Here is a 14,364-nt window from a genome sequence, read left to right on the forward strand (position 1 = left end):
CCCATAACCCTCCAATCCCCTCACATCCGTGCACCTATCCAACATTTCCCTAAATGACAAAATTGACCCTGCTGCAACCACCTCTTCCAGAAGGTCATTCCACTCAGCCACCACTCTCTGAGTGAACAAGCTCCCTCTCATGTTACTGTTAAACTTTTGCCCTTGGTAGTATTATCATTCTCTATTTCAGATGTTGCCTTCATTTTGGATTGCCCATCCTCCATTCCACCTTCAAATAATTCCAAGTGGCTGTTCTTGGATTCTATTGATATTTTTTGCAGTAATTCTGTGGGATTTGTATTCCCAGCAGCCAAAACCTCTCTTTCCTTTGCCTTTTTCAGTTTTGCTTGAAGAATAATTTTGGCTCCACTTGAATCTAATTCCCTGACATTGTAATTCTTCCTTGTCCTTCATCTTCTCGACAAGTAATTCCTCAGAGGCAGCAGCGGCTACATATTATCTTTTTCCATCCAGCCGACCATCCCACTCAGGCATCGAACAAGCACAACAATAACTCCAAATCAAAAACAGTTCTCAGAGGACAAGCAGGAGTTTCTCCAACCTATGTTCTAACTTGCAATAAACACACAGAAGGAATCCTTAAGTAAGGTTTACTGCTTCTTCAATGGCCTTGATGATGCTGTTGATGATCGTACCTTCTTCATTTTGAAATGTTCTAAACAGAGCCCAATTGATCCAGTCCAAATTCCAAATCCAATTTCCAACTTTTCTATTGACTTAATTGTAGTGACTACATTCCTTTATAGTTGCTTGGAGGATATCAGAATGTTGTTGTTGTCTATAACTCATTCAAACAAATTTGTATTAATGTTAAGTTGAGCTTTCCCAAGTTTGTTAAATGATATTAAACATTGTTAATGTTATTATCAGTTGCTATATGTTCTTACAAGCTGTTAAAACATTGTTAGACGGTCAATAGAAATTGTTGGAATTTTTCTGATCCCTCCATTTTGCAGAACAAAAGAATGAAACTAAAACATGTTGTCTCTCTAATATGCTGAGAAACCAGGTGGCTCAAAGATGTTACTAGGAGACAGCATAAAAATATGTTAAACAACAGCCAAAATCAAACTGCTCGCAAGCATGAAATAAATTTTAACCCCTACAAGGCCTGTATCTCTGTTTTCCTGCCCACGACCTGTCCTTAACGCCTTTGAAACACTGCAGTTGTATCTGCCTCTTCTGGTGTCTTGTGGGAGATATTCAACTTCCCTCCAAACTCCTTTAAAGTTTCCCCTATCTCAGGGTAAGACTGCTCTGTCAGAGACCGGAGAGACAAATCTCAGTTGTTAACTGGACTGAGACCTGGCAAACCGAGAACAAACCAGACGTCGCAATCTGTCAAGAGAGGTTCACCATTCATAGACTGGATCTGAACTCAGATTTTGGCAAAGAGAGAGGGAGCAGTGTGTGCTACTTTTTGTTAATACCAGCTGGTGCATGAACATTGGGGTCATGTCAACCTCCTGTTCCACTGCCCTAAAACATATCTGGATTAAGTGCAGGCCCTTCTATCTACCCCAAGGGTCCTCATCAGAAATTCTCACCAGATTTAAATCCCTGCTGGTGGCAATTATAAACAGACACTTGCGGAGCTGCATGATGTTGTCAGCAAACAAGAGTCCGTCATCCCAATGCTCCACAAATCATAGTAAGTGTCTTTAACCAGGACTCAAAAAAAACCTGCCCAATTACCACCAGCATGTACCTGCTATCCCAGCACATTTAATCACTGCTACACCAAGATAAGGAATGCCTACTGTTATTTCCCAAGACCGCATTTTGGCAAGTCAGATCACCTAGCTGTGCTCCTTCTGCCTTCATACTACCAGACCATAAAAAGAGAGGCTCCATAGATCAGGATAGCCAGAAGGTGGTCACAGGAGGCCGAAGAACGGTGACAGGATTGCCTCGAGTCAGCGGATTGGGCGGTGTTCAAGGACTCCAATGAGGATCTGAATGATTACACCAGGACTGTCACAAACTTTCATCAAAACAGCTATTGATGAATGTGCTGCCCCAAAATTTTCAGGGTTTTCCACAACCAGAGGTCTTGGATGGACAATGAAATCTAGAAACTGGTGAGAGCCAAATCACAGACATTTAAGTCCGGAGAATCAGAACACTACACAAGGAACAGATATAGACTACGATAAACCAGGCGAATTCGAGATTCTGGATGAGAATGAAAACCAAGGATACCCAACAGCCTACAAAACCAAACCTGGTGCAATAGGAGGCAGTAAACCTTCACACCCAGATGAACTCAATGCCTTCTACAATCAATTTGACCACCAGAATAAGAAAGAACCACTGTGCACCCCCATGTCCCCTGACGATCTTCTACTGTCATTATCTGAGGACAACATGCAGCTACCTTCAGGAGAGTGAATCCAAGGAAAGCATCTGATTTGGATGGAGTACCCACCCAAGTATTAAAAATCTGCTGACCAACTTGCCAATGTATTCACGGATAGCTTTAACATCTCACTCTATCAGGACGTGGCAGTCACCTGTTTCAAAGAAGTGTCAATTTTACTGGTACCCAGGAAGAATGTGGAAACCTATCTAAATTACTACCAACCATTGGCACTCACATTCACAGTGATGGAGTGATTTGAGAGGCTGATGTTGAAGCACATCAGCTCCTATCAGAGCAGCGGCATGGATCCATTCCAATTCACCTATCGTAGCAACAGGGATGCAGCAGATCCCACCCCACTGGCTCTACACAAAGCCCATGAACACCTGGACAGCAAAGATGCATACATCGGGATGCTCTTTATCAACTTCAGTTTGGCATTCAACACCATTAACCTTCAAAGTTGATCAACAAACTCCAAGATCTGGGCCTCAATACCCCACTGTGTAATTGGATCCTAGATTTCTTCTCCAGATTCTAAAGAGTGCAGCTTGACAAGAAAATCTCCTCTAAAATTTCCCAGCACCAGAGTGCAGCGTATTTAGTCCTCTGCTCCACTCGCTTCACACCTTCAACTGTGTGGCTCAGTACAACAACAACACCATCTACAAATTTGCTGGCGATACCGCATTTCTGGGTTGTATGAAAAGGCATGATTAATCAGCATGCAGGAGGAAGATTGAAAACTTGGCTGAGTGGTGTACTAACAACAACCTCTCCCTTAATGTCACCAAAACTAAGGAGCTGATTGTGAACTTGATGAAGAGAAAATCAAAAGTTTATGATCTAGGGATCTTTGGGGGATCAGAGATAGAGAGCATGAGCAAATTTAAATTCCTGGGATTCACTATCTCAGAGGATCTTTAGTTGACCCAACATATTAATGTCATTGAGAAGAAAGCACATCAACACCTCTACTTCCACAGGAATTTGTGGAGATTTGGAATGACATTGGAAATTTTTACAAACTTTTGCAGATATGTAGTGGAAAGCTTGTTGACCTTGTATGGGGGTTCCAATACCTCTGAGTGGAAAGCCCTGCAAAATGTAGTGGAACCAGCCAAGTACATCAGAGGCAAAATTCTCCCCACCGAGAGCAGCAGCAATCATCAAGGATTCACACCATCCAGCACATGCTCTGTTCTTGCTGCTACCGTCAAGAAAGAGGTGTAGGTCCTACATGACTCATACCACCTGGTCCAGGAACAGTTGCTATCTCTCCGCTGTCAGACTCCTAGAGAACAGACTAAATCGGAGACTCATTTAAGAACTTTTACTCTGCACATTATTTATCACATGAATATAGACACGCCAAGGCAAATAGTGCCTTTGGAAGACTACCAGCCCCCCCCCAACATCTCCATCGGGCACACTGAACTCAAAACGGTCAACCAGTTTACCTAGCTCGGCTGCACCATTTCATCAGATGCAAGGATCGACCACGAGATAGACAACAGACTCGCCAAGGCAAATAGGGCCTTTGGAAGACTACCAGCCCCCCCCCCACATCTCAATCGGGCACACTGAACTCAAAACGGTCAACCAGTTTACCTAGCTCGGCTGCACCATTTCATCAGATGCAAGGATCGACCACGAGATAGACAACAGACTCGCCAAGGCAAATAGGGCCTTTGGAAGACTACCAGCCCCCACCCACATCTCCATCGGGCACACTGAACTCAAAACGGTCAACCAGTTTACCTAGCTCGGCTGCACCATTTCATCGGATGCAAGGATCGACCACGGGATAGTCAACAGACTCGCCAAGGCAAATAGCGCCTTTGGAAGACTACCAGCCCCCCCACATCTCCATCAGGCACACTGAACTCAAAACGGTCAACCAGTTTACCTAGCTCGGCTGCACCATTTCATCGGATGCTAGGATCGACAATGAGATAGACAACAGACTCGCCAAGGCAAATAGTGCCTTTGGAAGACTACCAGCCCCCCCCCCCACATCTCCATCGGGCACACTGAACTCAAAACGGTCAACCAGTTTACCTAGCTCGGCTGCAGCATTTCATCAGATGCAAGGATCGACCACGAGATAGTCAACAGACTCGCCAAGGCAAATAGCGCCTTTGGAAGACTACCAGCCCCCCCACATCTCCATCAGGCACACTGAACTCAAAACGGTCAACCAGTTTACCTAGCTCGGCTGCACCATTTCATCAGATGCAAGGATCGACAACGAGATAGACAACAGACTCGCCAAGGCAAATAGTGCCTTTGGAAGACTACCAGCCCCCCCACATCTCCATCGGGCACACTGAACTCAAAACGGTCAACCAGTTTACCTAGCTCGGCTGCACCATTTCATCAGATGCAAGGATCGACAACGAGATAGACAACAGACTCGCCAAGGCAAATAGTGCCTTTGGAAGACTACCAGCCCCCCCCCACATCTCCATCAGGCACACAAAACTCAAAACGGTCAACCAGTTTACCTAGCTCGGCTGCACCATTTCATCAGATGCAAGGATCGACCACGAGATAGACAACAGACTCGCCAAGGCAAATAGCGCCTTTGGAAGACTACCAGCCCCCCCACATCTCCATTTGGCACACTGAACTCAAAACGGTCAACCAGTTTACCTAGCTCGGCTGCACCATTTCATCAGATGCAAGGATCGACAATGAGATAGACTCGCCAAGGCAAATAGCGCCTTTGGAAGACTACCAGCCCCCCCACATCTCCATCGGGCACACTGAACTCAAAACGGTCAACCAGTTTACCTAGCTCGGCTGCACCATTTCATCAGATGCAAGGATCGACAACGAGATAGACAACAGACTCGCCAAGGCAAATAGCGCCTTTGGAAGACTACCAGCCCCCCCACATCTCCATCGGGCACACTGAACTCAAAATGGTCAACCAGTTTACCTATCTCGGCTGCACCATTTCGTCGGATGCAAGGATCGACCACGAAATAGACAACAGACTCGCCAAGGCAAATAGCGCCTTTGGAAGACTACCAGCCCCCCCCCACATCTCCATCGGGCACACAAAACTCAAAACGGTCAACCAGTTTACCTAGCTCGGCTGCACCATTTCGTCGGATGCAAGGATCGACCACGAGATAGACAACAGACTCGCCAAGGCAAATAGTGCCTTTGGAAGACTACCAGCCCTCCCCCACATCTCCATCGGGCACACAAAACTCAAAACGGTCAACCAGTTTACCTATCTCGGCTGCACCATTTCGTCGGATGCAAGGATCGACCACGAGATAGACAACAGACTCGCCAAGGCATATAGTGCCTTTGGAAGACTACCAGCCCCCCCCCCACATCTCCATCGGGCACACAAAGCTCAAAACGGTCAACCAGTTTACCTATCTCGGCTGCACCATTTCGTCGGATGCAAGGATCGACCACGAGATAGACAACAGACTCGCCAAGGCAAATAGTGCCTTTGGAAGACTACCAGCCCCCCCACATCTCCATCGGGCACACAAAACTCAAAACGGTCAACCAGTTTACCTATCTCGGCTGCACCATTTCATCAGATGCAAGGATCGACAATGAGATAGACAACAGACTCGCCAAGGCAAATATGCCTTTGGAAGACTACACAAAAGAGTCTGGAAAAACAACCAACTGAAAAACCTCACAAAGATAAGCGTATACAGAGCCCTTGTCATACCCACACTCCTGTTCGGCTCCGAATCATGGGTCCTCTACCGGCACCACCTACGGCTCCTAGAACGCTTCCACCAGCGTTGTCTCCGCTCCATCCTCAACATTCATTGGAGCGCTTTCATCCCTAACGTCGAAGTACTCGAGATGGCAGAGGTCGACAGCATCGAGTCCACGCTGCTGAAGATCCAGCTGCGCTGGGTGGGTCACGTCTCCAGAATGGAGGACCATCGCCTTCCCAAGATCGTGTTATATGGCGAGCTCTCCACTGGCCACCGTGACAGAGGTGCACCAAAGAAAAGGTACAAGGACTGCCTAAAGAAATCTCTTGGTGCCTGCCACATTGACCACCTCCAGTGGGCTGATATCGCCTCAAACCGTGCATCTTGGCGCCTCACAGTTTGGCGGGCAGCAACCTCCTTTGAAGAAGATTGCAGAGCCCACCTCACTGTCAAAAGACAAAGGAGGAAAAACCCAACACCCAACCCCAACCCACCAATTTTCCCTTGCAACCGCTGCAACCGTGTCTGCCTGTCCCGCATCGGACTTGTCAGCCACAAACGAGCCTGCAGCTGACGTGGACATTTACCCCCTCCATAAATCTTCGTCCGCGAAGCAAGCCAAAGGAAGAAGATTTGTTTTTCTGCACTGTTTGTTTTCCTTCTTTACATTTCTCTCTTTTGCATATGTATCTTTTCTTGAGTAAAGTTTTTAAGCTATCAATAAGCCCACAGGATAAGCAATCTCCGTGTTGTTTGTGATGTCAGGCAGAGGACTCAGGCAGTAAATCAGATCTTTGAACTTTGCTAATCAGGTTTGACTGTGCTAATCAATTCTCACACCTTCTGTCCTATCTCCTTTGGATCCCTCTCCCAGCTTCTTTTCCCCTTTTATATATGTAATTTTACCTTTCTCTTTTAGCCCATAATGGGTTTTGATTCAAACCATTATAGCATCTATGTCGCAGAGCGAAAAGATGAACAGATGTGGTCAAGTCGGTTCATTAAAAGTTGTTACTCAGTCACCTGCAGCATTTTAAAACCCCACGCATTCCAAATTATGTCATCGCATTGTGACTTTATAACATCATTCGGAACCTCCCGAGCTGGTTTGATTAAGCCTCTGGTGAGCTGCTACACCATTGACTATTTCTCCCCACGATGCTGTCCTGCACCATTCTTCCATCAATTCTGTCTGCTCCTAATTTATCTTTAATTTCTAACACATCTTTTTTAATGTTGAAATTGTTTTCTGTAACTAAGATGTGCATCTTTCAAGAGGGTGAACTCTCGCCAAGCGTCAGGTCCAGATGGCATTCCTGGCAGGGTACTGAAATTCTGTGCCAAACAACGAGCTGGAGTGTTCACAGACAATTTCAATCTCTCACTGCTGCAGTCGGAGATTCCCACCTGCTTCAAAAGGGAATCAATCATCCCAGTGCCCGAGAAGAGCAGAGAGAGCTGCCTTAGTAGCACTAACATGTACTGTGATGGCCAGAATTAGCTCGTACCTAAGCAAAGGTCTGGGCCCACTGCAATTCACCTACCATCACAATCACTCCACAGCAGATGCAATCTCAATGGCTCTCTATTCAGCCCTTGATCAGCTAGAAAATGGCAAAATGTACATAAGGCTATTATTCATCAACTACAGCCCAGCTTTCAACAGCCTTGTATATACAGTACCAGCAAGCTTCAAAACTGGCCCTCTGCACCTCCTTCTGCAAGTGGATTTTTGTCGACTTCATCAAAAGACCACAGTCTGAATCGTAAACAGCGTCTTCTTCTCACTGACAATTAATGCAGGCATACCTCAAGGACAGGTGCTTGGCCTACTGCTCTACTTTCTCTACACCCATGACTGTATGGCTAGACACCAATAAAATGCCATTTACAAATTTGCAGATGAAACCACGGTTGTCGGCAGAATCATAAACAGCAAAATGTACAGGAGTGAGATGGATCAGCTGGTTGAGTGGTGTTACCACGACAACAATCTTGCACTCAACGTGAGCAAAACTAAGTGACTGATAGTGGACTTCAGGAAGAGGAAATCAAGAGAACACAAACCAGTTCACAGCGAGGGGTCAGCAGTGGAAAGGGTTAAGAATTTTAAATTTCCAGGTGTCAGCATCTCAGAAGATCTATCCTGGGGCTTCCACTTTGATGCAATCATGAAGAGGCTCACCAGCGGCTATAGTTCATGATGAGTCTGAGGAGATTTGTTATGTCACCATGGCCTGGGTAAACTTGTACCTCTCACTTTGTTCGTTTTAGATTGTTCACAGTGTTTGAGCTACCGAAAGAAAACAGACACACACGCGAGAGCACTTCAGTTTATACAAATCTTTATTACAAAATCTAAAGCTGATATCAAACTCCAATATGCAAGCCCTTCCCAATTATACTTATCAATGCCTGGACTGGTCCCAACTGCCAAGGCGAGGCAACGACTGCACACTTGTAGTAGGTTGTCGGGGCGCCAGTAGCAGCTTCTCCACCTCCCCCGACCGGGAAGTTGGCTAGACTCTAGAAGTTCTTCTTCTTGCTGAGAGATGTTGCCACCTCTCAGAGAGTCTTAAACTTCAGCAGCGGGACCATGGCTTATATTACCCAAAAACTGCTTACCCAAGCACCTATTCCCAGCACAAAAAGAAAGATAAGCGAGCAAGCTAGCATGCCTAGGCTTCTATCGAATAACACAACTTTCTAGCTTATCACTTTGAAAACTATGGTTTATTTTGCTTCAAGGTTAGGTCACTGTCTGACAGTCTGTGACCAATATACTAACAAGCAGGAAGATTAAACGTTCTTTTTTGTCAGATAACTGCATCTCTGGACGCCATGGTGGAATTTAGCTTATGTCTGCTAAGTCTCAAAGCAGGTTACTGATTCTCAGCCTTGCAGAAGCAAAACCATGGTTTAAATCTAAAGCAAAATCATGGTTTAAATCCTCCAATACACACCAAAACCTCATAAATTTCTACATGTATGCCACGGAGAGCATTCTGATTGGTTACATCAGTGTCTGATATGGAGGTGCCAATGCACAGAACAAGAAAAGACTACAGAATTGCGCGAACTTGGCCAGCACCATCATGTGCATTAAGCCTTCAATCCATTAAGGAAATCTACAAGAGGTAGTGTCTCAAGAAAGCATCCTCTATCCTCCGGACCCTCACCATCCAGGCCATACATTCTTCTCACTGCTGCCATCAGGCAGGAGGAACAGGAGCCTGAAGATGTACATTCAACTGTACAGAAACCGCTTCTTCCCCTCGGCCATCATATTTCTGAATGAAGCATGAACCACAGATACTACCTCGTTTTTTCTTTTGCACAATATATGGTATATGTTTTTATAAATGTAATTGAAAGCAATGTTGTACCTGTAATACTAATGCACATCAAAAAAATTTGTGACATGTTCATGACAATATATTCTGATTCTGATTTGGATTCAGTGAGACATACATGTACAGCTGGATTTTGGCTGTTCAATCTGGGGGTAAGTTGGGGCTGAGAACAAAGGGAAGCCCCTCAAATAATGGAGGGTAGTAGCGAAAGGTGCCACAGAGGTGGTAAATGCTGCTGAATAGAAATTAATGTAACAAAATACAGAGATGGAAATGCATGGATACAAAACTATGGGCGTGAAGAGATTTTGAACGGTTTTCTGTTTGTAAATCATGTATTATGAAGAAAGTCTAATTTTGTTTTCTTTTCAGTCACTATTTTGTGCAGTTGGAAAGTCGAAGCAGTCCTGCAGTTATTGTGATGTCATTGTTATATTTCATTTCATAAATGATCTGATAGATCCACAATGATGTAATGAGCCAGCTTAGATATATTTTGGATATATTTTGGATTCCAGCAGATTGAATCCATGAAGTCCTTAGTTTCACTTCTACCACAATGGATTTTTGTGGCCTTGCATACCACTGCTTTTTCACTCCAGATAGAATTGAATAGTGTAACACAATATGGTAACAGGTGCAGTGAATTAATTAGATCAAGAGGGATACAACCAAAGCAGGAAAACAGAAGTATAGTAAAATTAATTATTTAAACTTGCAATTGCATGTTTTTAAATATTACGCATGTTGCAATTTTCTGCTTTTCTATATTTGTCAGTTACGTTTAAAATGCTTTTCCATTTATTTATATATTTATTGATCTGTGATATTATTTTGTATAGATTGACCTGTACAGCATGTTGAAAGCACTGGATCCATGCTAACCAACAGCTCCCCATTTACACTAACACCATACCTAACTCCATTTTTTAAAATCTCCCCACATTCTCATCAACTCCCTAATCGTTTCCCTATTTCTGTGTACCTTTGACTTGCATTGAACTCCCCTCAAGTTGGGATGAAAAGATCTCACCTTTCACTGTTGCCCTGGTTTGTGGGTGGTTTTGGTTGAAATTTGTGAGTGGTGCCACAACGGAAGACATGTTCCATCACTTTTCTCTTGATTATCGGCACATTGATTGGGCAACCATCAACTGAATTGGATTTATTCTTGCAGGTTTATTTGTGAACAAGTCTTCCCTGGGCAATTTTCCCACATTGTCAATAGCTGCCTGAGTTGCATGTATTCGTGAGCAGTGTGGAATTCAAGTCTTTAGTTTGACAACTGTGATGTTGTCTGCTCTCACAAGCTTTGTATCCAGTTTTCTCTTGTTGTTTCTTCAGATTATATGCAATTAACGAATTTGGCTGAAGACCAGCTACCGTAGTGGTGGGGATCAAGGGAAAATGCAGAGCTGGCCATTCACTCGGCAATTCTGAATGCTTATAACAGTTAACTTCCTTGTGTAGGCATACTGTGCTTGCTCTCATTGAAGATGGAGATACTTTTAGAGCCGTTTCCTCCTATTAGCTGTTTAATTGTTTACCACCATAGATATCAGCATGTAGAAGAACTTCAGTGCCTTGATTTGATCTGCTGATTGCGAGATGGATCAATTCTGTTTTATTGCATGCTGTTTATCAAGTCAAGTTAATTGTCATCTGATTGCATAAGTACAACCTGACAAAACAGCTTTCTCTGGTCCTCAGTGCAAAACACACAGACACAACCAGCCATAACAATACACACAGGACAAAAATAATATATTTGTTAATATAAAAGTCTCGGATGGTTAGTGTGAGCTGTTCCTTTGGTCGTTCAGCATTCTCACTGCACGTGGGAATATGCTGTTTCTCAGCCTGGTGGTACTGGCTCCGATACTCATGCATGTGGCCCAAGATTTTTAGTTGCCTGATCCTGCTCTCTAAGTTTGATCCCCTAGATCAGGGGTGTCAAACTCAAATTCACAGAGGGCCAAAATTAAAAACTTGGACTAAGTCGTGGGCCAAACTAAATATTTATTGAAAATTTTCAACAACATCTGCATGTTTTCTTTCAACATATGCAATGTTAAACTTTTTCTTATTAAAATAAATGTTTAATAATAGTTTTGGTTAAACTCTTTCCAGAAGAAGCATTAACAAATGAAAAATAAAATATTCAATAAATAATATTTCTCTATAGCCTTTAAGCTCCTTTTAAATGTATTTTTTTTCACAAGCCAACAAGTCAAAAAAATAACAACTTGCTTCAATGACAAACAGGTTTGTCTTTTAAAATGATGAACATATAGTCTGTCTCCCACATGTCTTGAAAGGTCCTGTTTTCTGTTTTTCGTTTGGCCATTTTCCATAAGGGGTTTATTACATGTGAGTTGGGCGACAGGTCGCAGATGCTAATGAAAGTAAAGAGAGGAGGTGGGGGCAATTAGCGGGCTGACGGGCCGGCGCCAATGCATTTGCAAAGCATTCTGGGATTTGTAGTATTAGCTGTGCATGCGCTTTACTGGCGCAGCGGCCAGCGGGCCAGCTCTAATACATATTTGATATGATCTTGTGGGCCAAATATAATTATATCACGGGCCAAGTTTGGCCCGCGGGCCTGAGTTTGACATGTGTGCCCTAGCTTAATAGAAATGGTTGGGGAGAAATGTGCTGACCCACAAGGTTGCAGATTATGGTGATGAGCTTTGCTATTACTGTTGAAATCTATTACATTTAGCACGTTTGTAGTGCCACAATACACTGTGATGGCTGTCCTCCACGTGAAGATGAGACTGGTCTCCAAAAGGGCTGCATGCTGATCATTTTAGCAAATGTAATCATGGACAGACTAGATGGACGAAAGGCCTGTCTCTGCCGTAGTGTGCTATGGTTCTGTGTCCTGAAGGCCCCTCTTCCAGATTCTTTCACCCTCCAGTGTGTTATTTCACCTACTACTGAATAAAGATTTCCAACCAAAACATTAACTGTTTCTTCTCATGGATGCTTTCCGACCTGCTCAAGATTCCAGAATCTGCAGCTTTTGAGTTTTTCAAGCAATTTACTTGACAGGGTGCTGCTTTTCTAACAATAGGGTCATTGCCAAGGAGCCTTTGCCCTATATTCTCTTGAGATATTATCTGTGTTTGATGTTTATGTTAGGTTATTTTAAAGGAGAAGTGTTATACTTGGAAAGACAGTATACAAATATCAGATCTTTTATAGCTTGTGCAGAATGCAAGATTGTTACATTTTTTTGTTGATTCAATTCAATGGTGGTGAACATATGGTGAAGCTGGCCACTTCCTTTTACAGTTTCCTCTTTCACTAGCTTACAAGGAGGAGGGGCTTTCAGGTAGTGTGACAGTGGAATAGCACCAACTGAAGGGCATCACTTGCTTCCAAGCCTACAAGCATGAAAACAGCAGACTCGCTTGCTGAGTACAACAGCAGCTGAAGTACTGAGAAGACATAGATCCGCGCAGAGAGCAGTTTATTTGCCTGCACAGCGTTCACAGCTTGCATTTTATTTCTTGATGCCTTGGGAAAATGTCAGTAGTCCATTCTGCAGTACCCTCTCCTTGCTCGTGTGGTGCTCAAAGCTGTGTTACTTTCAAAGGATACAGCACCGTGGTGGTGAACCAGTATGGACAAGTCGGATTTTTTCATCATTATTTTCAATGCTGCTGCATCATCTGGCACTGGGTATGTATGACCTTTGTTCCAATTATATACAACTGTAATGCAAAATTGTATTAATAATCATTTTGAATGAACTTCATTATCATTTCAAGTAAACCATATTTAATTAAGACAAACAATGATTATTCTTCGACAATATTTTTTAAGAGGTCTTGTTTTCATTCTCTGTAGACTGCTATACTGTAAAAGATGCCACTATCCCATGCAACAGGATGCTTCCTGTATATGAAATGAATTATTCCGTTCAGTTTATCCCCAGTATTTCAGGATGTGCTGTGCATGTGAACTGTTCATGTGTGCATGTTGATAATTTTTGACTATTTGGTGTTTATCCCAAAGTAAAGTTTAAAGTAACTGCAGAAAGTTGCCAATATCTGATTTCTTCAAATTTGGATTAAAAGTGTAAGAAGTAAAAAATCAGCAGATCAAACAGTGTTCTTTATATAGCAAAGGTAAAAACACATAACCGACCTTTCGGGCTTGAGCCCTTCATCAAGGTATGGAAGATGTCGGCAGGCGAGCGAATAAAGGACACTATTTGACCTGCTGAGTGGGAGCACTGTTTTTTCAACAATCACACATATCAATTGGTTTTAAACAATAACACAAAAAAGGTTGCTTTCTACATCAGTTGTTCTCATCCTTTTTCTTTCCACTCACATCTTTGGCTTGGCTTCATGGACGAAGATTTATGGAGGGGTATGTCCACGTCTGCTGCAGGCTCGTTGGTGACTGACAAGTCCGATGCGGGACAGGCAGACACGGTTGCAGGGGTTGCAAGGGAAAATTGGTGGGTTGGGGTTGGGTGTTGGGTTTTTCCTCCTTTGTCTTTTGTCAGTGAGGTGGGCTCTACGGTCTTCTTCAAAGGAGGTTGCTGCCCGCCGAACTGTGAGGCGCCAAGATGCACAGTTTGAGGCAAGACCAGCCCACTGGCGGTGGTCAATGTGGCAGGCACCAAGAGATTTCTTTAAGCAGTCCTTGTACCTCTTCTTTGGTGCATCTCTGTCTGGGTGGCCAGTGGAGAGCTCGCCATTTAACACGATCTTGGGAAGGTGATGGTCCTCCATTCTGGAGACGTGACCCACCCAGTGCAGTTGGGTCTTCATACTACTTTACATAATCCCTGTACCATAGGTGCTCTGTGATCAGTAAGGGATTGCTGAAGGTGGTATGTGAGTGGGAAGGGAAGGTTGAGAATCACTGCTCTAGATCCAATTGTTACTGAAAAACTTTGCTTGAGAAA

The 14,364-nt window shown here is 43.8% G+C and overlaps 2 protein-coding genes across 8 annotated transcripts in view; both read left to right on the forward strand.

The window, feature by feature from the left end:
• The window catches only part of brd9 (bromodomain containing 9), a 159,107-nt gene that overhangs the window by 130,451 nt on the left and 14,292 nt on the right, over positions 1-14,364 (forward strand). The gene's annotated exons all lie outside the window — the stretch shown is intronic.
• Positions 1-14,364, forward strand: part of zdhhc11 (zinc finger DHHC-type containing 11) — a 126,026-nt gene that overhangs the window by 56,542 nt on the left and 55,120 nt on the right. The window contains exon 1 of one of the 7 annotated variants that reach the window (XR_011349784.1): positions 12,752-13,124. The exons of 4 other annotated variants lie outside the window; for them this stretch is intronic. Coding sequence is in view for 1 of the 3 variants with exons in the window: in XM_069913321.1 (XP_069769422.1) it covers positions 12,969-13,124 (156 nt within the window). In the remaining 2 variants the exon portion in view is untranslated. Of the gene's footprint in view, positions 1-12,751; positions 13,125-14,364 lie in introns of those variants that run through there. 2 more of the 7 variants (XM_069913321.1, XM_069913326.1) reach the window with 2 other exon arrangements.

The sequence above is a fragment of the Narcine bancroftii genome, chromosome 1 (genome assembly GCF_036971445.1).
Source record: "Narcine bancroftii isolate sNarBan1 chromosome 1, sNarBan1.hap1, whole genome shotgun sequence".
Taxonomy (NCBI): Eukaryota; Metazoa; Chordata; class Chondrichthyes; order Torpediniformes; family Narcinidae; genus Narcine; species Narcine bancroftii.